The sequence below is a fragment of the Schistocerca americana genome, chromosome 8 (genome assembly GCF_021461395.2).
Source record: "Schistocerca americana isolate TAMUIC-IGC-003095 chromosome 8, iqSchAmer2.1, whole genome shotgun sequence".
Taxonomy (NCBI): domain Eukaryota; kingdom Metazoa; phylum Arthropoda; class Insecta; order Orthoptera; family Acrididae; genus Schistocerca; species Schistocerca americana.
The window spans coordinates 373419684-373442154 of record NC_060126.1 but is presented as its reverse complement, the minus strand read 5'-3'; the positions used below and the strand labels follow the sequence as shown (position 1 = coordinate 373442154).

Genomic DNA, 22471 nt, shown 5'->3' with positions numbered 1-22471 from the left:
CTAAAGTTATTGAAAAGGCTGTGTATGTAAGGATAATTGATCATTTTACATCACACGATATGCTATCAAATGTACAGTTCGGCTTGACAAGTCCTTTCTACAACTGAAAATGCTGTACTCTCTGTGAGGTACTGGATGGGTTAAACAAAAGGTTCCGAACACTAGGCATATTTTTTGATTTAACTAAGATGTTTGATTTCGTTGGACACAAAATACTGCTCCAGAGGTTGGACCATTACAGAATACGGGGAGTATCTCACAACTGGTTCGCCTCTTGCTTTAGCAACAGAGAGCAAAAGGCCATTATTCACAATGTTGAGAATGGTTGTGATGTGCCGTCTGAGTGGGGTACGATCAAGTGGGGGGTGCCGCAGGGTTCAGTATTGGGGCCACTCCTGTTCCTTATTTATATAAGTGATATGCCCTCTAGTATTACAGGTAACTCTAAAATGTTTCTGTTTGCTGATGACACTATCTTGGTGGTAAAGGATGTTGTGTGCAACATTGGCTCGGTTTCAAATAGTGCAGTTCATGACCTAAGTTCATGGTTTGTAGAAAATAAACTAATGCTAAATCACAGTAAGACTCAGTTTTTACAGTTTCTAACACACAATTCAGCGAAACCTGACGTTTTAATTTCACAGAATGTGCATATGATTAGTGAAACTGAACAGTTCAAATTTCTAAGTGTTCAGATAGCTAGTAAACTGTTGTGGAAAGCCCACGTTCAGGATCTTGTTCAAAGTCTTAATAATGCCATTTTTACTATTGGAAGGGTATCTGAAGTGAGTGATCGTTCGACACGAAAATTAGTCTACTTTGCTTATTTTCATTCCCTTAAGTCGTATGGTATTATACTTTGGGGTACCTCTTCCCACTCTCAAAGAATACTTTTGGCTCACAAACGGGTGGTTCGGGCAATGAGTGGTGTAAGTTCACGAACCTCTTATCGAAACCTGTTCATGAGTCTGGGTATTTTGACATTGGCCTCTCAATAATCATATTCCTTACTGTCATTTCTAGTTAACAGTATTAGCTTACTCCCAAGAATAAGCAGTATTCACTCAGTTAATATTGGGCAAAAATAAGACGAGCATTTGAATCAGACTTCCTTAACTCTGGTGCAGAAAGGTGTGCAGTGTACTGCTGCATCCATTTTCAATAAACTACCACTCGAATTCAAAAATCTTAGCAGTAATCCACGCGATTTCAGATCGAAACTGAAGAGTTTCCTCATTGGTCACTCCTTCTATTCTGTCGAGGAGTTCATTAAAAAATTAAGCTGATTCTTATTGTATTGTTGATTGCGTTTACTCAAACTTATGGAATGACTTTTTCGGGTTCATAAACATTTTATTTTAACCTGTTATTACTTTTATGTTGTAATTTCCTGCACTGACACGTTCCATGACCTTGGAGATTTGATCTTCAATTTTGTTCTACAGAACTTGACGTGTAAATAAATAAATAAATAGATTGCTCTCATACTATAAGAATAGACAGCAAAAGGTGTGGCGTCTGAATGGGGCACGGTTAAGGGCGGGGAGGGGGAGGCATCCGTGGTCAGAGCTCGGATCAGTACTATTTCTTATATAAATAAATTGTATTCCTTCTAATGTGACAGGTGGTTCCAAAATATTTTTGTTTTCTGATGACAGTATCTTGGAAGTACAGAATGTTGGTGGCAACATAGGCACTGTGTCAAATAATGCGGTTCAGGACATAAGTTCATTGCCTGCAGAAAATAAATTTATGCTATTACACAGTAATACTCAGTTTTTACAGTCTTTGGCAATCAATTCAACTAAAACTGGCATTTTAATTAAACAGAATGGGCATGTGAACTGTTTAGATTTCTAGGTATTAGAAGAGTATCTACAATAAGTAAAGGTCCAATACGAAATTTAATCCACTTCGCTTATTTTCATCCGCTTATAACATACGGCATTATATGCTGGGGTAACTCTTCCCATTCACAAGGGATGTTTTTGGCTCAGGAACGGGCAGTTACAGCAACATGTGATATAAGTTCACGAACCTCTTGTCGACCCCCTTCAGGGAGCCGGGAATTCTGACACTGGACTCTCAATGTTTATTTTCTTTAATATCATTTGTTGTTAACAATATGACCTTACTCCCAAGAACTAGCAGCTTTCACTCAGTTAATACTAGGCAGAAGTCCAATCAACATTTTCTTCTCACCAGGTGTGCTATACTCTGCTGCATCCATATTCCTTAAGTTATCACAAGAATTAAATTATTTTAGCAACACATTCAAGTCTAAACTGAAGAACTACCTCATGAATCACTCCTTCTATTCTGTCGGGTAGTTCCTGGGAAGAAATTAAGCTGGTTATACACGATGAGGTGACAAAAATCATGAGATACCTTCTACTATCGTGTCGGACGTCTTTTTGCCCGGCGAAGGACAGCAACTCGACGCAGTATGGACTCAACAAGTCGTTGGAAATCTGTGCAGAAATAGAGATATTCTGCCATAATTGGGAAAGTGTTGACGGCGCAGGATGTTGTGCACGAACAGACATTTCGATTATGTCTCATGAGTGTCCGATAATATTCATGTCGGGCGATCTGGGCGATCAAACCATTCCCTCTAATTGTCCAGAACGTTCCTCGAACCAGTCGAGAAAAATTATGGCCCATGTACATGAAACTGTTGTTTGGGAACATAGAGCTCATGAATAGCTACAAATGGTGTCCAAGTATCCGAACATAGCCACTTTCGGTTCAACTGGACCACAAGACCCTGTCCATTCCGTGTAAGCACAGCCCACAACATTATGGAGCCACCACCAGCTTGCACGGTGTGCTGATGACAAATTGGATCCATGGTTTCTTGGGTTCTGCGCAACTCTCGAACCCTAAATCAGTTCTTATCAACTGAAATCGGGATTCATCTGACCACGCCGTTGTCTTCCAGTCGTCTAGGGTCAAAACGACATCGTCAACAGCGCAGGAGAGGAGCTGCAGGCGATGTCATCTTATTAGCAAAGGCATTCGCTTGGGTCGTCTGCTGCCATGCTATATTAACGCCAAATTTCACAGATACGTTCATCGCATGCCCCACATTGATTTATGTGGTTATTTTTCGCAGTGTTGCACTCGTGTTGGCAATGACGACTCTACGTAAACGTCACTGCTCTCAATCGCTGAGTGAAGGCCGTCGGCCACTGCGTCGTCCGTGGTGAATGACAATGCCTGAAATATGGTATTCTCGGCACGTGGATCTCAGAATTCTGAATTTCTTAGCTATTTAAAATGGAATTTCCGTCGTGCCTAGATCCAGGTACCATTTCGAGTTCAAAGTCTGTCAATTCCCGTCGTGCGGCCGTAATCACGTCGGAAACATGAATCACCTGAGTCCAAATGACAGCTCCACCAATGAACTGCCCTTTATACACCACTGGCCATTAAAATTGCTACACCAAGAAGAAATGCAGATGATAAACGGGTATTCATTGGACAAATATATTATACTAGAACTGACATGTGATTGCATTTTCACGCAGTTTGGGTGCACAGATCCTGAGAAATCAGTACCCAAAACAACCACCTCTGCCCGTAATAACGGCCTTGATACGCCTAGGCATGAGCCAAACAGAGCTTGGATGGCGTATACAATTATAGCTGCCCATGTAGCTTCAACACGATACCACAGTTCATCAAAAGTAGTGACTGGCGTATTGTGACGAGCCGGTTGCTCGGCCACCATTGACCAGACGTTTTCAATTGGTGAGAGATCTGGAGAATGTGCTGGCCAGGGCAGCAGTCGAACATTTTCTATACCCAGAAAGGCCCGTACAGGACCTGCAACATGCGGTCGTGCATTATTATGCTGAAATGTAGGGTTTCGCAGGGATCGAAGGAAGGGTAGAGCCACGGGTCGTAACACATCTGAAATGTAACGTCCACTGTTCAAAGTGCCGTCAATGCGAACTAGAGGTGACCAAGACGTGTAACCAATGGCACCCCATACTATCACGCCGTGTGATACGCCAGAATGGCGATGACGAATACACGCTTCTAATGTGCGTTCACCGCGATGTCGCCAAACATGGATACGACCATCTTGATGCTGTAAACAGAACCTGGATTCATCCGAAAAAATGACGTTTTGCCATTCGTGCACCCAGGTTCGTCGTTGAGTACACCACCGCAGGCGCTCCTGTCTGTGATGCAGCATCAAGGGTAACCGCAGCCATGGTCTCCGAGCCGATACTCCATGCTACTGCAAACGTCGTCGAACTGTTCGTGCAGGTGGTTGTTGCAAACGTCCCCATCTATTCACTCAGGGATCGAGACGTGGCTGCACGATTCGTTACAGCCATGCGGATAAGATGCCTGTCATCTCGACTGCTAGTGATAGGAGGCCGTTGGGATCCAGCACGGCGTTCCGTATTACCCTTCTGAACCCACCGATTCCATGTACTGCTAACAGTCATTGTATCTCGACCAACACGAGCAGCGATACGATAAACCACAATCGCGATTGGCTACAATCCGACCTTTATCAAAGTCGGAAACGTGATAGCACGCATTTCTCCTCCTTACACGAGGCATCACCACAACGTTTCAGCAGGCAACGCCGGTCAACTGCTGTTTGTGTATGAGAAATCGGTTGGAAACTTTCTTTATGTCAGCACGTTGTAGGTGTCGCCACCGGCGCCAACCTTGTGTGAATGTTCTGAAAAGCTAATCATTTGCATATCACAGTATCTCCTTCCTGTTGGTTAAATTTCGCGCCTGTAGCACGTCATCTTCGTGGTGTAGCAATTTTAATGGCCAGTAGTGTACCTTGTGTACGCGATACTACCTGCATCGGTATATCTGCTCATCGGTATGCCATGATTTTTATCACCTCAGTGCATATTGTCAGGTTGTCGTCTGCAATGGTTTGGTCTACATTTTAATTTCTTGATGCGCTCCATGACGCTGGAGATTTGCTTCTTAGCCTGCTGGATTGGCCGAGCGGTTCCAGACGCTGCAGTCTGGAGCTGTACGATCGCTACGGTCGCAGCTTCGAATCCTGCCTCGGGCATGGATGTGTGTGATGTCCTTAGGTTAGTTAGGTTTAAGTAGTTCTAAGTTCTAGGGGACTCATGACCTCAGAAGTTTAGTCCCATAGTGCTCAGAGCCATTTGCTTCTTAATTTGGTCCTGTGGAATGAGTCGTTCGAAATAAATGGAGAACAACGTCCCCATATAACTCGCGATTCTCAGGTAGAACTTCATAGCCGAGAATCTCCGCCACCGTGCCTGGGCTCCCGCCTTGTATGCAGTACAGCGCCGAGCAGCGGTGACCTGGTGAACCGGGAAGCTGTGTCCGGCGCTGCCGGCTCACGCTGGGCTACGTCGCGCCGTGGCGCCGCCGGAAGCGGCAGTTAGCGGCCGCCGCGCTGACCTCCAGGGGTCGCGACCCGCGGGCCGCGGCGTGGGCGTGGGCGGCACCTCGTTGCCCGCGCTGTCGCCCACCTACGGCGACACGCCGCTCCCAATTACGACGGCTCCGACACTCCGGCCGGAGTACATAAGCGGGGCGTCCACTCGCCACTCGGGCGGTGAGCGATCGGCAGTCGAGCGATATGGCGGCCACCGCACTGGCAGTCCGCACGCTGCTCGCCATGGCCGCAGCGGTCGTCACCGCGCAGCCGACCGGCGCCTGGGTATGGCGAAGCTTCGCCGACAGCGGCCGCTACGATCGCAAGTTTCTGTTCCACGGGTTCCCGCCCATACTGTGCGGCGGCGAGGACGCCTTCTGGACGTCGCCGTGGAGTGGGCCGGCAGAGGTCCGAGTACGGCTGCCCAGCGTCCACGAGGAGTACTGCAAGGTACGATACTCGTTCCTATTTTATGTTTTATTTGCATCTTGGCTGTCAGAGGTCCGTCCATACAGCAAGTTGTGTAGCGCGAGATTCGAATACGGGACACCCTGTCGGTAACGTTTTAATTTCTCTAGAGCTATCTGATCAAAAGCAGTCGGACATCTATTAGTGGTTATTATTCAGGGGAGTGCCCACCCTCCCCATTATGACGCCTTGACTCCGCTGGGGACACTACAAACGTGGTCCAGTGCTTAACAGTATTGGTTAAAAACAGTCGCAGATGCACCTGAAGATACCGAAATAAGGCGAAACGCGTCGTTGAAAAATAAAAAAACTAAAATTGCAACCAAGACTGTTTTTAACCAATAGTGGCTTCTACATGTCTACGGACGAATGGCAGCCGAATCCAAAGAAGGGAGTGTTTTTTAATTTATTTATTTATCTGGGCAGGTCAGTCTATTTCAGGAATGTTGTTGTCCACGAACGATTGCCTTACAGTGGCTGCCTCATGACAGAATGCACTGTCATGGTGATGCAAACAATCATCGTCTCCGAACTGCTCCTCCACTGTACGCAGTACACAGTACTACGAAATGCGTTCATATCCTCCCGCATTTACTATTTTCTTGTGCTTAATAAGATTATCACACTCTAACTAAGAAAAATACAGCCATGCCGTAACACCACCTCCTCCGTACTTCACTCTTGGCACTACTCATAATGGCAGGCAACAGACTCCAATCATTCGACAAACCCAAACCCTTTCATGGAACTGCCACATGATACAGCGTGATACGTCACTCAAAATCACACGTGTTTAGTCACCTACTGTCCACTGGCATTGCTCTTTACATCGCCGAAACTATCGCTGAGCACTGACTTATTTCGAGTGGGAGGTCGCTCCGGAGCGAAGCAGGCGGTGAAAGACTTCGCAGGCGGCCGCACGTAAGGCCTCTCCGATTTGTCTGACAAGCAGGTTCCAGGTGCTGTCTGTGGCTGACGCTGTCGCTGAGCCGGATGCTGTCGCCTGTCCTGTTTCAGAGGAAACCACTCAGCCTGCAAGATCCGGGCAATCGCAGAGGGTGCGATTATTGGTTCAAAATGGTTCAAATGGCTCTGAGCACTATGGGACTTAACATCTATGGTCATCAGTCCCCCAGAACTTAGAACTACTTAAACCTAACTAACCTAAAGACATCACACAACACCCAGTCATCACGAGGCAGAGAAAGATTATTGGTAGTTGGGAGCTCCAACGTTAGGCGCGTTATGGGATCCCTTAGGGACGGCTGCCAAGAAATGTAAGAAATCCAATGTGCTCTCCGTGTGCATACCGCGTGGAGTCATTCCAGATGTGGAAAGGGTCCTCCCGGATGCCATGAAGAGCACAGGGTTCAGCCAACTGCAGGTGGTGGCTCACGTCGGTACCAATGATGTGTGTCACTTTGGATCAGGAGAGATTCTCTCGATTCGAGCGGCTAACAGAAGTGCTAAAGGCTGCCCGAGTCTTGCCTGCAAGATGAAAGCAGAACTGACCATTTGCAGCATAGTCGACAGGGCCGATTGCGGACCTCTGGTACAGAAGCCAAGTGGAGGGTCTGAATCAGAGGCTCAGACGGTTCTGCGACCGTGTAGGCTGCAGATTCCTCGACTTGCGCCAAAGGGTGGTTGGGTTTCGGGCTCCGCTGAATAGGTCAGGTGTCCACTACACGCTGGAGGCGGCTACACGGGTAGCAGGGGCTGTGAGGCGTGGACTGGGCGGTTTTTTAGGTCAGAGGGTCTCGGGAAAACACAAGAAGGGCTTCAGTCACAAAGGGGGCAGGCTGAACAGAGGAAGAACGTAGATACAGGAACCATTGGTATAACAGTTGTAAATTGTCGTAGCTGTGTTGGGAAAGTACCAGAGCTCCAAGCGCTAAAAAAAATCACTGATGCTCATCGTCATGGAAATTACACTGTAGTGGCGACATTATTGTCACACCGTCTTCTTGCAGTACAGGATCCCTAAGTTTATCCAACAGGCTTTCCCGAGAACTACGTCGTCTATCTTCCAATGATTCCCATTTAAGTTTTCCGAGCATTTCTGGTACATTTTCGTATGGAATTATAGACCTGACTTCCGTCTCTGCAGCCGAGTGGTTAGAGTAGATGGCTGCCATGCGGGGGAAACTGCGATTCCCGGTATTGTCAAAGAATTTTTCTTGGTGGGAGGACAAGTAAAGGGTGTGCTCAGCCTCGTGATGTCAATTGAGGAGCTTCTTGACCACGTAGTAGAGCTTCCACTGTCTGGGAAGTCTGTTAAACGGCCGGAAGAGCGGTGAGCTGACCACATGTCCCTCCATACCGGATCCGTATGACACCACCAGACAGAGGATGACACGGCGGCCGGTAGATACCTCTTGAGCCTTCACTGTTTGGACGCGGAGATCGTTTCTACAGACCTGTTAAGGTTCCTGAAGAGCGTCTGTAAATTCGTCGATATCTGTCGTGCCTGCACGACAAGGAGTCCTAACACTGGAACAGTAGAATTTGTCAGACTAACGTCCTGTATGTGATTTCCATTAGAGATGCATTGCATTCTTCCAGAGCCCTTTCAGCAACTCTAAGCCCTCCACTTCCCTTCTTTAATATTTATTTTACGTGATATCCTGTTTCACGTCGTTTATTAGTATTACCCATTCATACTTTTACTGCGTGGGCAAAACTGGAAGGCAACCTAGCTTATAACTTCCATTTCAGGTGTGGGTGAAGTGAGTTGGGTTGCCGACCTTAAGTTGCATGAAACATTTCGGCCACCCGGAATACTGTGACACGCTCAAGAAGTTCACCATTAATTTCGTAATCTGATACTATCACCGATATTATCTGATACTTTCATTGGCAGACATGCAGCACACATACGATCGTATTTATATTACACTGCTAACTAAGAATCTAGAGCACACAGCACATTCAAGACCTTTAAGCTATATGAAACTCATCACCCCAATTATTGTTTAAAAAGGGAAAGAAACTTAATTTCTTACTACTCATTGTGTTGACATCAGGTACCATTGCCTGACCGTACAGAGTATATTAGCACATATGAAAACAGTACCATGATACGGAAACTTGATAAGTGTTTTGGCACATTTAGAAATACACTCCTGGAAATGGAAAAAAGAACGCATTGACACCGGTGTGTCAGACCCACCATACTTGCTCCGGACACTGCGAGAGGGCTGTACAAGCAATGATCACATGCACGGCACAGCGGACACACCAGGAACCGCAGTGTTGGCCGTCGAATGGCGCTAGCTGCGCAGCATTTGTGCACCGCCGCCGTCAGTGTCAGCCAGTTTGCCGTGGCATACGGAGCTCCATCGCAGTCTTTAACACTGGTAGCATGCCGCGACAGCGTGGACGTGAACCGTATGTGCAGTTGACGGACTTTGAGCGAGGGCGTATAGTGGGCATGCGGGAGGCCGGGTGGACGTACCGCCGAATTGCTCAACACGTGGGGCGTGAGGTCTCCACAGTACATCGATGTTGTCGCCAGTGGTCGGCGGAAGGTGCACGTGCCCGTCGACCTGGGACCGGACCGCAGCGACGCGCGGATGCACGCCAAGACCGTAGGATCCTACGCAGTGCCGTAGGGGACCGCACCGCCACTTCCCAGCAAATTAGGGACACTGTTGCTCCTGGGGTATCGGCGAGGACCATTCGCAACCGTCTCCATGAAGCTGGGCTACGGTCCCGCACACCGTTAGGCCGTCTTCCGCTCACGCCCCAACATCGTGCAGCCCGCCTCCAGTGATGTCGCGACAGGCGTGAATGGAGGGACGAATGGAGACGTGTCGTCTTCAGCGATGAGAGTCGCTTCTGCCTTGGTGCCAATGATGGTCGTATGCGTGTTTGGCGCCGTGCAGGTGAGCGCCACAATCAGGACTGCATACGACCGAGGCACACAGGGCCAACAGCCGGCATCATGGTGTGGGGAGCGATCTCCTACACTGGCCGTACACCACTGGTGATCGTCGAGGGGACACTGAATAGTGCACGGTACATCCAAACCGTCATCGAACCCATCGTTCTACCATTCCTAGACCGGCAAGGGAACTTGCTGTTCCAACAGGACAATGCACGTCCGCATGTATCCGTGCCACCCAACGTGCTCTAGAAGGTGTAAGTCAACCACCCTGGCCAGCAAAGTCTCCGGATCTGTCCCCCATTGAGCATGTTTGGGACTGGATGAAGCGTCGTCTCACGCGGTCTGCACGTCCAGCACGAACGCTGGTCCAACTGAGGCGCCAGGTGGAAATGGCATGGCAAGCCGTTCCACAGGACTACATCCAGCATCTCTACGATCGTCTCCATGGGAGAATAGCAGCCTGCATTGCTGCGAAAGGTGGATATACACTGTACTAGTGCCGACATTGTGCATGCTCTGTTGCCTGTGTCTATGTGCCTGTGGTTCTGTCAGTGTGATCATGTGATGTATCTGACCTCAGGAATGTGTCAATAAAGTTTCCCCTTCCTGGGACAATGAATTCACGGTGTTCTTATTTCAATTTCCAGGAGTGTAGTTTCATGGTATTACTGCATGTACCCGAACACTCCACATGATTCTAACTATCACGTGATTACTTTCGATGAACATAACTTTACCGTATCAATAGCAGCTGCAGCACGAATATGCGGAACAAGTACAAATTTAGTGCATTAATACCCCCACCGTAATTGAAGAAGGGCTCATACGCGCCATTCCGTGCAATGATAAAGATAAGGTAATGTCACCCCCATCAGCCGAGTCTAGGAAGACACTAATTGATTTTCTTCGTAAATCAAATAGCATCAGCGTTTCCGACATCGAAAACATTTGCAGACTTATTTTCACAATTATTTATCTTGTAATTACCTGACATGGTCATAAGGAGAGTGATATCTATATCATTGTAAAAAGCTCCCAAAATGAAAGTGTTATTGTCTAGATCACAGTTGATATATATCCTAAGTACTAGTTTCAGCTACCTTAAGATCTTCTGATAGTTAGAAAGCCCCTACGTGTCTTTTCAGATCATCAGATACGTGAATTATAAAGCGCCTCAATGCGGCACATTACCGTCTGGCCATTGGAATGATGGAGGTAATCGCACAGAAAAGTCACTCCAATGCAACCTGTAGGGGCCTTATAATTCACGTATGCGATGATCTGAAGATGCCAATATAACTTTACTGAAACTAGCAATCAGGATATGTATCAACTGCGATCTGGACAACAAAATGTCTATTTTGGAAGCTTTTTTTACAATTACAGATTTATTTTTAAAATCGCAGGTCCTTGCATACCAGTCAGCCCTGCATCAAGCAGTTCAGTGTTAACCAGGAAAATTAAAGAAAGTTGGGGAACAACTTCCCGTTCACGTCGACATTAAAGTGGAACCACAAGCTCCGACTGGACAAGAATGGGGTAAGAAATCGGCCTTACTCCTTCCACAACTATATCTGTACTCCATAACTCACCTTATAACGGGTAATACCTTCATAATCTCTTCCATTATTTCAAGAGAGATATTGTGTGTTGTCTGCAGCTGCTTACAAGAAGTCCAGGGAATAACTATTCCATATCTACACTACTACTTTATTTGACAGCTTCCAGTCTTTGACAGCTGATTACTGATGTACGCTACGCAGGTGGTGTTTCTGTCTGTATATTTGTCGGTTACTGTTTTGCTCAGTGACCTACTTTGATTATTCCCATAATTAATATACCAGTTAGCGCGATAAATTGCTTTCGGCTTTTAATGAATAAATGAGAACACTTTCAGTATAGGTGGCTGTATCATTCGATGTCTGTTCATGTAGCTTGAACAGCGACACTCTATGAGACTCACATATCGCCTTTACAAGCTGTTCAGACTATTCTGACCACTCTGTATATGTAATGATTTACTACTGGGTAGGACAGACTATTGACATAACGATATAGGGTGTCCCATTCATCTTGACCACCCTAAATAACACTTTGTCCAGATGCAAATTATAAAATATTTGAAGCAAATTTTCTTTAGTCGTAAGGGGGACATCATTTATTATGATTGTCTTCGTTGTAGCTTTGTTTTTTACAAAGATGTGAACAGCAGTATGACTTTTTTGCAAATGGTACCCTGTATTTTTTATTCGGTAATTCATTTCCTCTCCTAAAGACCTATTTAAAAATGTATCACAGTGTAGCATTCACTGAAACACAATGTTATTAACTACATAACACAACACTGACTTCCAGCCCGGAATCACAAACTCGTCCACTTTCTGGAGTTGTCAGAAAATAAATGAAAACCAAGTAGAAACATAAAAAAATTGACTTTGACTCTCCTGTACAATTGGCTAGGAGTAGAACATTCAAAGGTGCTCAAAGTGGTGACCCTGGACACCGCTACACTGGTGCACTCGTTGGATGAAAGAATTATTTACTGCTTTCCAGTGTTGCCTGCTGAAGAGAATTACAAGGAAGCAAGATACGTTCCTGCATGTCCTCTGGAGTTGTTGGAATATCGCGATAGACGACGTCTTTAATGCATCCCCAAAGAAAAAAGTCCAGAGGATTTACATCAGAAGACCTAGCAGGCCAAGTAATTGTTCCTCCTCGACCAATCCATCTAGCAGTATACCTTCAGTTCAGAACACGACGTGCACGCAAGGCATTATGTGCTGGACATCCATCGTTTTGATACCACATAAACATTCTGGTTCTTAGTGGCACTTCATCCAGAATAGCAGGAAAAATTCTTCTGAGGAAGTTGGCATACGCTGTGCCGTTTAGACTACCATAAATGAAATAAGGGCCAATAGTTGGAGTACCAAGCATCCCACACCAGACGTTAACTCTCCATTGACACTGATGTTCCAGCTGTATAAGCCATCGTGGGTTGTCGCTGTATCAATAACGCATGTTCCTTGTACTTACCTCTCCTTTGTTTGAGAAGGAACGTTCATCGGTAAATGGAACATTGGAGATGAAGTTCAGGTTGGCGAGTATTTCCTGCTGTGCCCACTGACAGAACTGTATACGATTCTGGAAATCATTCCCATGCAGTTCTTGATGTAGGTGTACATTGTAAGGTTGGAACCGGTGACGTGTAAGAATACGACCTACACTGGTTTTAGGAATGCCAATCTTGTGTTCTAGTTGTCGTGTGCTCACATGTGGATTCATAGCAACGGAAACGAGAACAGTAACTTCAGCAGCTTCGTCTGTGCGTGTGCTACGACAATTGCGTTGTCGAGGGCTGAAACTTCCCGTTTCCTGAAACGTGGCAACAAGACGAGAAAACATCCGTCGGGAAGGTGGGTTCTTGTCAGGATATCGCTCTCTGTACAGTTCCGTTGCCTGCGTAGCACTTCGCCTACCTTCAACAACAACAACAACAACAACAATGAAAGAAACGATATGTCGATGCATTTCATAGAAAGGACAGCCTTTACTGTATGCCTACTCTAGACAATACTATTTAAAAGGACTAAACTACTGTACTAAATGTACCAGTACATAAGAAAACAGTATTGCAATTACTGCGCTGATAAGTTACATCCCCCATAGATGAGTAGCATTTCTACCTTCTCTTCGTTGGTGCACGTTCTACTCACACAACTCTTCAACTGACGATGGTTGACAGAATCACGGATGTGCATTCTGCTTATGTTTGCATTTGCCCTCTGTTAACTTCAGCACGTGGATGTGTTCCATTACCCCGAGTACCTCAACAAAGCGTTGAGAGCGTCAACGTCAATGTTGTGTTATGTAATTAATAGCGTTGTGTTTCAGTGAATGGTACACTGTCATACATTTTTGAATAGGTCATTAGGAGAGGAAATGAATTACCGAATAAAAAATACAGGGTGTCATTTAAAAAAGTAGAACTGCTGTTCATATCTTTGCAAAAAAACAAAGCTACAAGGAAGGAAATCATGCTGATTGATGCCCCCTGACGGCTAGAGAACATTTAGTTGAAACATTTTGTAATTTGCATCTGGACAAACAGTTATTTAGGGTGGTCAAGATAAATGGGACACCCTGTATACCACGCAAGCCACCGTATCCTACCACAAATAGTCGTTCCCTTTACTGTTCCACTCGCATATGAAGTGATAGAAAAACGACTGTCTATACGCCCTATACGCTTCCGTACAAACCCTAATTTCTCTTACCTTCGTGGTACTTACACGAACTGGCCGTCGGCGGCAGTAGAATCGTTACGCCCTATACGCTTCCGTACAAACCCTAATTTCTCTTACCTTCGTGGTACTTACACGAACTGGCCGTCGGCGGCAGTAGAATCGTTCTGCAGTCAGCCGCAAATGCCCGTTCTCTCTTTCTGCCAATAGTGTTCCGCGGAAATAACGTCGTCTTCGTTCCAGGTATTCTCATTGGAGATCACAAAGCATCTCAGTAATATTCAAGTACTGATCGAATCTACCGGTAACAAATCTAGCAGTTCCGCTCTGAATTGCTTCAATATCTTCGTTTAATCCGACCTGGTTGGGATGCCAAACACTGGAGGAACGTTCGAGAACGGATCGCAATACTTAGCTATACGCTGTGTCTTTCATAATGAACTACACTTTGCTAAATTTCTTTCAAAAAACCGTTGTCGACCGTTCGTTACCCCTACCATGGACCTTATGTGCTCCTTCCATTTCACAACGCTTTGCAACGTTACCCCTAGATATTTAATTAGCCGGCCGGAGTGGCCAAGCGGCTAAAGGCGCTACAGTCTGGAACCGCACGACCACTACGGTCGCAGGTTCGAATCCTGCCTCGGGCATGGATGTGTGTGATGTCCTTAGGTTAGTTAGGTTTAAGTCGTTCTAAGTTCTAGGGGACTTATGACCACAGCAGTTGAGTCCCATAGTGCTCAGAGCCATTTGAACCACATTTAATTGACGTTACTGTGTCAAGCAGCACACCATTAATAAAAAAAGTAATAAGAATAAAATAAATAATATTAATTTTTATTTTATTAAAAAATCTCTCTCCCTCTCTAATAAACACACACACACACACACACACACACTTTCACAAAAGAGTTGAATGCAGAAAACTGAGAATGTTGGTAACACTTAGAAAAACAAATGAAACTCTGTATTAAAAAGATGGCAGTTACAATGATGAGTAACGTAAACAGTGAACTGAAAGGGAACTGTAATGTATCCACCTTTATGCCAGATAATAAAAAGCAGTTTGCTTAGATGCAATGAATTAGAAGTTACCTGTAAGTACTTTTCCATTTCATAAAAAACGTTAAGGAACCGTTTTTAAATCTATAACCTAGATGCGAAACCAAAACCTATGTGTAAAAAAGGACAAATCATGTAATATTTCAGGACACCCACGGAAGAGGCCTTGCAAAAAAGGCGAAACGCGTCTGGGTGCATAAATAAAAATAAAAATTTCGATGTGCAGCATGCAAAAAGGCATTTTCTTTGAAACAACTTCTATTTATATACAACTGCTGCGAAAATGGCCACTACAAGAAACGCATTAATACTGTATTGGAACATGACGATTGTACTTTAAGTTCAGCAGCATGAATTTATATTTTTCTACATTCATAGCAAGTTGCCATCCATCGTTATTGGAGGGTGCGTTTCTGATAAACGACTTCGTACTGTCAGAGACAGTCAGAGACAGCAAAGGAATTGGAAGAGCAGTTGAACGGAATGGACAGTGTCTTGAAAGGAGGATATAAGATGAACATCAACAAAAGCAAAACGAGGATAATGGAATGTAGTCAAATTAAATCGGGTGACGCTGAGGGAATTAGATTAGGAAATGAGACACTTAAAGTAGTAAAGAAGTTTTGCTATTTAGGGAGTAAAATAACTGATGATGGTCGAAGTAGAGAGGATATAAAATGTAGACTGGCAATGACAAGGAAATCGTTTCTGAAGAAGAGAAATTTGTTAACGTCGAGTATAGACTTAAGTGTCAGGAAGTCGTTTCTGAAAGTATTTGTATGGAGTGTAGCCATGTATGGAAGTGAAACATGGACGATAACTAGTTTGGACAAGAAGAGAATAGAAGCTTTCGAAATGTGGTGCTACAGAAGAATGCTGAAGATAAGGTGGGTAGATCACATAACTAATGAGGAGGTGTTGAATAGGATTGGGGAGAAGAGAAGTTTGTGGCACAACTTGACTAGAAGAAGGGATCGGTTGGTAGGACATGTTTTGAGACATCAAGGGATCACAAATTTAGCATTGGAGGGCAGCGTGGAGGGTAAAAATCGTAGAGGGAGACCAAGAGATGAATACACTAAGCAGATTCAGAAAGATGTAGGTTGCAGTAGGTACTGGGAGATGAAGAAGCTTGCACAGGATAGAGTAGCATGGAGAGCTGCATCAAACCAGTCTCAGGACTGAAGACCACAACAACAACAACAACTGTCTTTCAGTCCCAACGCTCTTGAATTTACATTTTTTTTTTCTTTTCTGATCAAGTTACGAAAATGTTTTAGGGTTCGTGCTATTGTTGGCCTAGCGGTATCGCGTGAGGAGAAATTCAGTGATACTTTCTACTAACCAGATATTGCCAGAATACGCTTTTCCAAAATTACTCGAATTTGCATTATCAACACCACATTAAAGTCGCACTTTACGCTTAAAAGCCACTGCACTTGTAAACCGTGGTCGTGCATCCGCACGAAGTATATGTCGTCTCGCTGTGCTCCAAACAGATGAAGTTAAGTAATCGGCGGCTGTGCCTAGCTGTATCCCAAGGACCAGGAAAGCGGCCTTGTAAATGTCCAGAGTTAAGGCTAGGCTGGAAGGACATTGCTATTGCAATGGCAAATCCACACACAGACCATTGCCTTACCTCAACAACGTCCGCCCCAGTAGCTGAGTGGTCAGCGTGACGGATTGCCGTCCTCTGGGCCCGGGTTCGATTCCCGGCTGTGTCGGAGATTTTCTCCGCTCAGGGACTGGGTGTTGTGTTGTGTTCATCATCATTTCATCCCCATCCGGCGTGCAGGTCGCCCAATGTGGCGCCGAATGTAATAAGACCTGCGATATGGCGGCCGGACCTGCCCCGCGAGGGGCCTCCCGGCCAATGACGCCAAACGCTCATTTCCATTTCATTTGCACCTCAACAACGCAGCTTTTCCCGCTGGCGTGGGACCTCTCAACATTTGCATGTAACGATGGGAGAAGCAAAATGTAAGTTATATCCATACCTGTCAAAAAGAAGGGCATTCTTTCTATTTACGAGTAGTTTTAAGCAATGGTGGCCATAATCCGTAGGTTTCACTTTCATTTCTAAGAATTTGAAAAACATACCTGGAGCAATTCCAACCCATGTTGAATTGCAGACTACTCGATGCATGGAACAAAAATTATGTGTGTCAGATACTCTAGTACTCTTAGGAATCTTGGTAAGGGAACTAATATGATTAGACGGTGACACATAAAAACGTGTATAGCTCCGAAAATCTTAGAATAATTTCAACAATGTCACCTAATATCGGGAGAAAATTGTATGACGGTAAATCATCGTTAGCACTCCCAGAAGCGGAAATGTGGGAATAGAGGTTGGAGTACAGTGTAACGCAAATATAAACATCGCTCAGGGGATTCTGGTGCAGTGTCAACAATGTTTGGTAAACATTATCTCTTACTCCCCACAAAAGATTACTGAAAGCGAATGGTCTACCAGACATCCCCAGTTGTGGTGGAGGAAGAAACGAGTGACATGTAAAAAGTTATTAGAAAAGAACGATGTTAGTGTTGAGTCCACTGTTGAGAGAACTGACAAGCTGATTGGGGCTAAGCTCGACAGCTGGATGATATTAAGTTTCCTCGAATGAAACTAATAAAACTCTGCAAAACACCTGAAAGCTTTCAGAAGCATAACACATGTACAGACAACGAGAGGCGGAAAAAATCTTTTCTTTGCTTTGCTGCTGCGTTCTTCTTCCATCCATCTCGTCATTTATTTATTCTGCCAAAAATATAACACTCTGTCAGTACGGGCTAAGGTGCACTAGTTTTCCAAATGTACAAATTAAGCGCCACTGGGAATTGCAAAGGTTATACCATGATATGTATAACGTAGATTCTTGTACAATGTGTTCCAGGAGGAATGGTCAATATTCAAAGATATGAGGAGAACGATCATTCGAAGCATAAACTCTAGTAAACATGGATTCTAAAATGCATACCTCAAGATCTATGAGCACTTTTATTTATTTATTTTATTGATTTATTTAGCATCCGTGTCATCGTACAAACGATATTGAACTTGTCATACATAGAAATTAAAAATATAGAAACTACGAAATGAAATTGTCTAAAATTGAATTTATCATACACAGAAGTTAAAATATAGAATGTACAAAATGAAATTGTCTATAATAAATTACAGCAACCAGGCAAGTGGTTTATAGTAATTTGTTTCTCAGTAACAATATATAACTAGTACTATAGGTGGCAAAGAATAATAAAAGCTGAAACAAACGAATATAGAAAATTTTGGAGGTTACTTTGTAAAGTCATTTTCTTGGTCTTCAAGATATTCATTTATTGAGTAACAACATTTATCAACTAAAAATTTTCTAAGCTCCAATTTAAAATTTGTATTGTCCTTTAAATCTTTAATGTACTGAGGGAGTGCGTTATAGAGCTTAATGCTTAATTCCTCTTCGCTACTGCCAAACACATTTCATCCTCTGAACAAGTGCTCATAGCTCTTAAAGTATACATTTTAGAGCCCACGTTTAATAGAGAATTTTTTTGTGTTGTCAATATGTCCATCGGTTTGGCCACTGTGGGGAATGAATTTCCTCAGAGTGTTTTGCTTCCGCTGCGAAACTGAAAATATGGAAAGCAAAGAGATTGCTGTAGGATACATTTGTTACACAGTATCGAAGATGAAGAAGTGCTCACAACTCTTCAGGTATGCATTTTAGAGCCAACGTTTACTTGACTTTTTGCTTCGATTGATCGTTCCTGTCGCTAAAGGATGATCACTGCTTCTGGACACCCTGTATGTGTAACAAGGCATGTTTGTTGCTCAGTTATCATTTTTGGCTGTGCCTAGTGGCATATTAATAATAAGAATATGATAATGGGATCATGTCGTCCCGAAACAAGTTTTCTGAAATAAATTACACATTTGCATGACAGATGCGTCTTACTCTGCACTGATATCGTGGTACAGTTGTACGATGATGTCACAACAGATAACATTCTACGGATAATTATTCAGTCTTATTATTGTGTTAAATAAATAAATTTTCCTTGCGGTGGCGGTAGTGTTTTCTTAATTGTTTTTTCATGTCTGAAGTATTTCGCGAAGATGTCAAATTTTTTAAATATTTCTTGAACCTCAGTACATTATCACCCATTTATCAAAATTTTGCCAAGTTTCACTTCTGGCAATCGTCATTCTTGCACCTAATTGTTTTAAACAACAATAAAAAAATGAAGTCAGTCGAACCGGTAAAACAAGGGAACACTAAGTGAACTAACTGCAAACGAAATGTTGCAAATGTTGTCCTACACTATCCCTGTCACCCCCGTACACACAGATCGTTTAGCTGTCGACCTCTTGCTCCTCGCCCGTTCAGTTGTTGTGCTTGAACTGAGTAATCGGCCAAACTTTTGGGTAAATACACTGCTGACCACACAAAATGCAACACCCTGAGCGAAGCATCCAAATCAGGTGAAATCTGCAGCATGCGTTTGAGAGATGCACATGATTAGCATTTCAGCGCATGCGCACATCACAGGAGCCAGTAGCGCCATCTGCAACGGGGAACAGATGGCCTTGTGGACGTACTGGCGCTGTTCGCTCGTGCTATTGCTCTTTGTAAGCAGCTTCGGTATGCCCCGTAAAAGACTGCGAGCGTCTTTCGAGCACGTTTCGGTGTTCGACTGAGGAAGAATAGTTGCCAATAGGGATTGTGGGAAACCCTTCAGAGAATTCGGTGATCGTGTCGGACGGAACCAAGCAACTGCGATAAAGATCTGTAATCGCTGGATGCAGGACGGAACGGCGGACCGACGGGTTCGATTGCACCCACCTTGCACCTTTACACGTGATGACAGGCACTGTGTGTGCGTAGCAGTGAGTAGCAGTGATGGATCGCTTTGCCACATCAAAAACTATATCGCAACAAATCCGGCCGGTTGCGCAAAAGCAGTGTCCATGCCATACCGTTCGACGTCGTTTGGAGCAGAGTGGACTGTTCGCAAGGCGTCCATTGCTGCGTTTACCACTGAGACAATGGATAGCGTTTGCGCCGGCAGCGGTGTGATGTACGACGGACATGGACAACCGAATGGAACGACGCCGTTTTTACCGACGAATCCCAGTTCTGTTTGCATCACCACGACGGTCGGATTGAAGTCTGGAGACACTTTCGTAAGACATTGTAGAACTGTTACCTTATGTATCTCTATACTGGTCCTGTACCCGACATATGGTTTGGGGTGGTATTATTTTCCACTCCCGCATCCCCTAGTACACACTGCCAATACACTAACCAGCCAGTGTTACATCGCTGGACTGTTGGATCCTATTGTCCTCCCGTACCTTCGAAGCTTGCCGACTTCCACATTGCAACAGCATAATACGCAACCACACGTGGCATGCAGTGTTCACGACTTCTTCGTCGTCCATAAGATTACACTGTCGCCTTGGCCTCCCTATTCTCCCCACCTCTCACCTATCGAAAACGTCTGGTCGATGACTGCTGAACGACCAGTTCGGGATATACCACCCGCTGCTACACTAGATTACTTTGGCAATATGTGACGGCAGTATGGACTGCTGTACCCCTAAAACACATCCAGCGCCTCTTTGATTCAACGTCGAGGCGTGTAGCAGCGGTTATAACGAGCAATAGTGGAAACACTCAATACTGATTTTATCATCTTCCTCACTTCACATGGGGCTGTATTTTCAATCATGTGAGCTTTGTATAAAGTGTTATCCCTCAAATCCTTCTTGGTGTTGCTTTTTGGATGGGCAGCAGCATAATAAAAATTTAATAAGCACTAGGATCATTCGAGACTGTCCTTGTTGCAAAGTACCGATATAGGACCATTGTAAAATAAGATCCTTAGACGCCAGGAAGGCATCTGGCCCAGACGGTATCCGCGTAAGATTTTATGTTGATTATGCTACAAAATAGCACCATTCTTATCCATCGTCTATCATTGATCATTGGAACAGCGGAAACTTCCACGGGACTGGAAGAAGGCCCAGGCCATAGCAATCTATAAAAAGGATAGAAAATCGGATGCACATAATTACCGGCCAATTTCACTGACATCGATTTGTTGTAGAATCATGGAACACATTTTGTGTTCATACATAATGACCTTTCTAGACTCTGAGAAGCTCACCTGCAGATACCAGCACGGTTTTAGGAAACAGCGGTTATGCGAGATACACCTGCCCCTCTTTGTGCATGATATACAACAAGCTCTAGATACCGGCTACCAGGTTGATGCCATATTTCTCGACTTTCGAAAGGCGTTCGGCTCAGTTTCGCACTGTCGCTTGCTACAAAAAGTTCGCGCTCACGGCCTATCCGATGGCATATGCAGTTGGATAGATAGTTTTCCAACAGACAGGGAGCCGTATGTCGTGCTGAACGGGGTGACTCCAACAGAAACTTCAGGTGTGCCCCAGAGCAGTGTAATAGGACCGCTGCTTTTTACTTAAAAGATCTGGTTGATGGTATTGACAGCGGTATTAGACTGTTTGCCGGTGATGCTGTAGTCTACAGGAAAGTAGTATCACACGAAAGTTGTGAACAAATCAATGAGGATTTGCAGAAAATAAACGCGTGGTGTAATGACTGGCAGTTATTTCTCAATATTAGTGAGTGTAACCTACTGCGTATAACAAGGTGAAAATCCCCATTAATGTTCGAGTAAAAAATAAATGCCCAGTCTTTGGAAGCGGTAAGATCCGTCAAGTATCTGGGTGTGACTATTCGAAATTATCTCAAATGGAATGATCAGATTACGTAAGTAACAGGCAAGGCGAACTCTACATTGCGGTTTATTGGTAGAATCTTGAAGCGATGCAGTCCTTCAACAAAGGAAATTGCTTACAATACGTTAGTTTGTCCAGTGTTAGAGTATTGTTCATCTGTATGGGACCCTTACCAGTTGGGTCTCATTCAAGAGATTGAGAAGGTCTAAACAAGAGCGGCAAGATTCGTGACTGGTACATTTAGCGAGAACGTTACAAATCTCATAGAAAGTTTGAAGTGGGCACACTTGCAGATAGACGGCGCGCTAATCGGAAGGGGCTTCTCACTAAATTCCGAAATCCGATCTTCGCCAAGAATGTAGAGCATATATTCAAAATATCCACGGGTGTACTGCCGATCTACAGTGTCCAACGGGCACAATATTTCGGCGATCATACATGTCGCCATCATCAGGTGAACTGACGGACTGAGCTCTTGTGAACGTGCCGGCACGGAGATCCGTACGCTATGGCTGCTCAGAAGGAACTGGGTTCGGTCGCGGCGGCGGACGATTTAAATACCCTCCGCCCACGGCGCGCTCCCTCCGCTGTCCGCGCCCCGCGGCACGGTAGCGCGGTGGAACAGATTGCGATGGCGTCTGAGA

At 44.7% G+C, this 22471-nt stretch overlaps 1 protein-coding gene across 1 annotated transcript in view; it reads left to right on the top strand.

Annotated features, from left to right (window-relative positions):
• Positions 1-5564: 5564 nt before the first annotated feature.
• The window catches only part of LOC124544733, a 58196-nt gene continuing 41289 nt past the window's right edge, over positions 5565-22471 (top strand). The window contains exon 1 of the mRNA XM_047123385.1: positions 5565-5848. Within this exon, the coding sequence (XP_046979341.1) occupies positions 5603-5848 (246 nt within the window). The 5' untranslated portion in view covers positions 5565-5602. The remainder of the gene's footprint in view (positions 5849-22471) is intronic.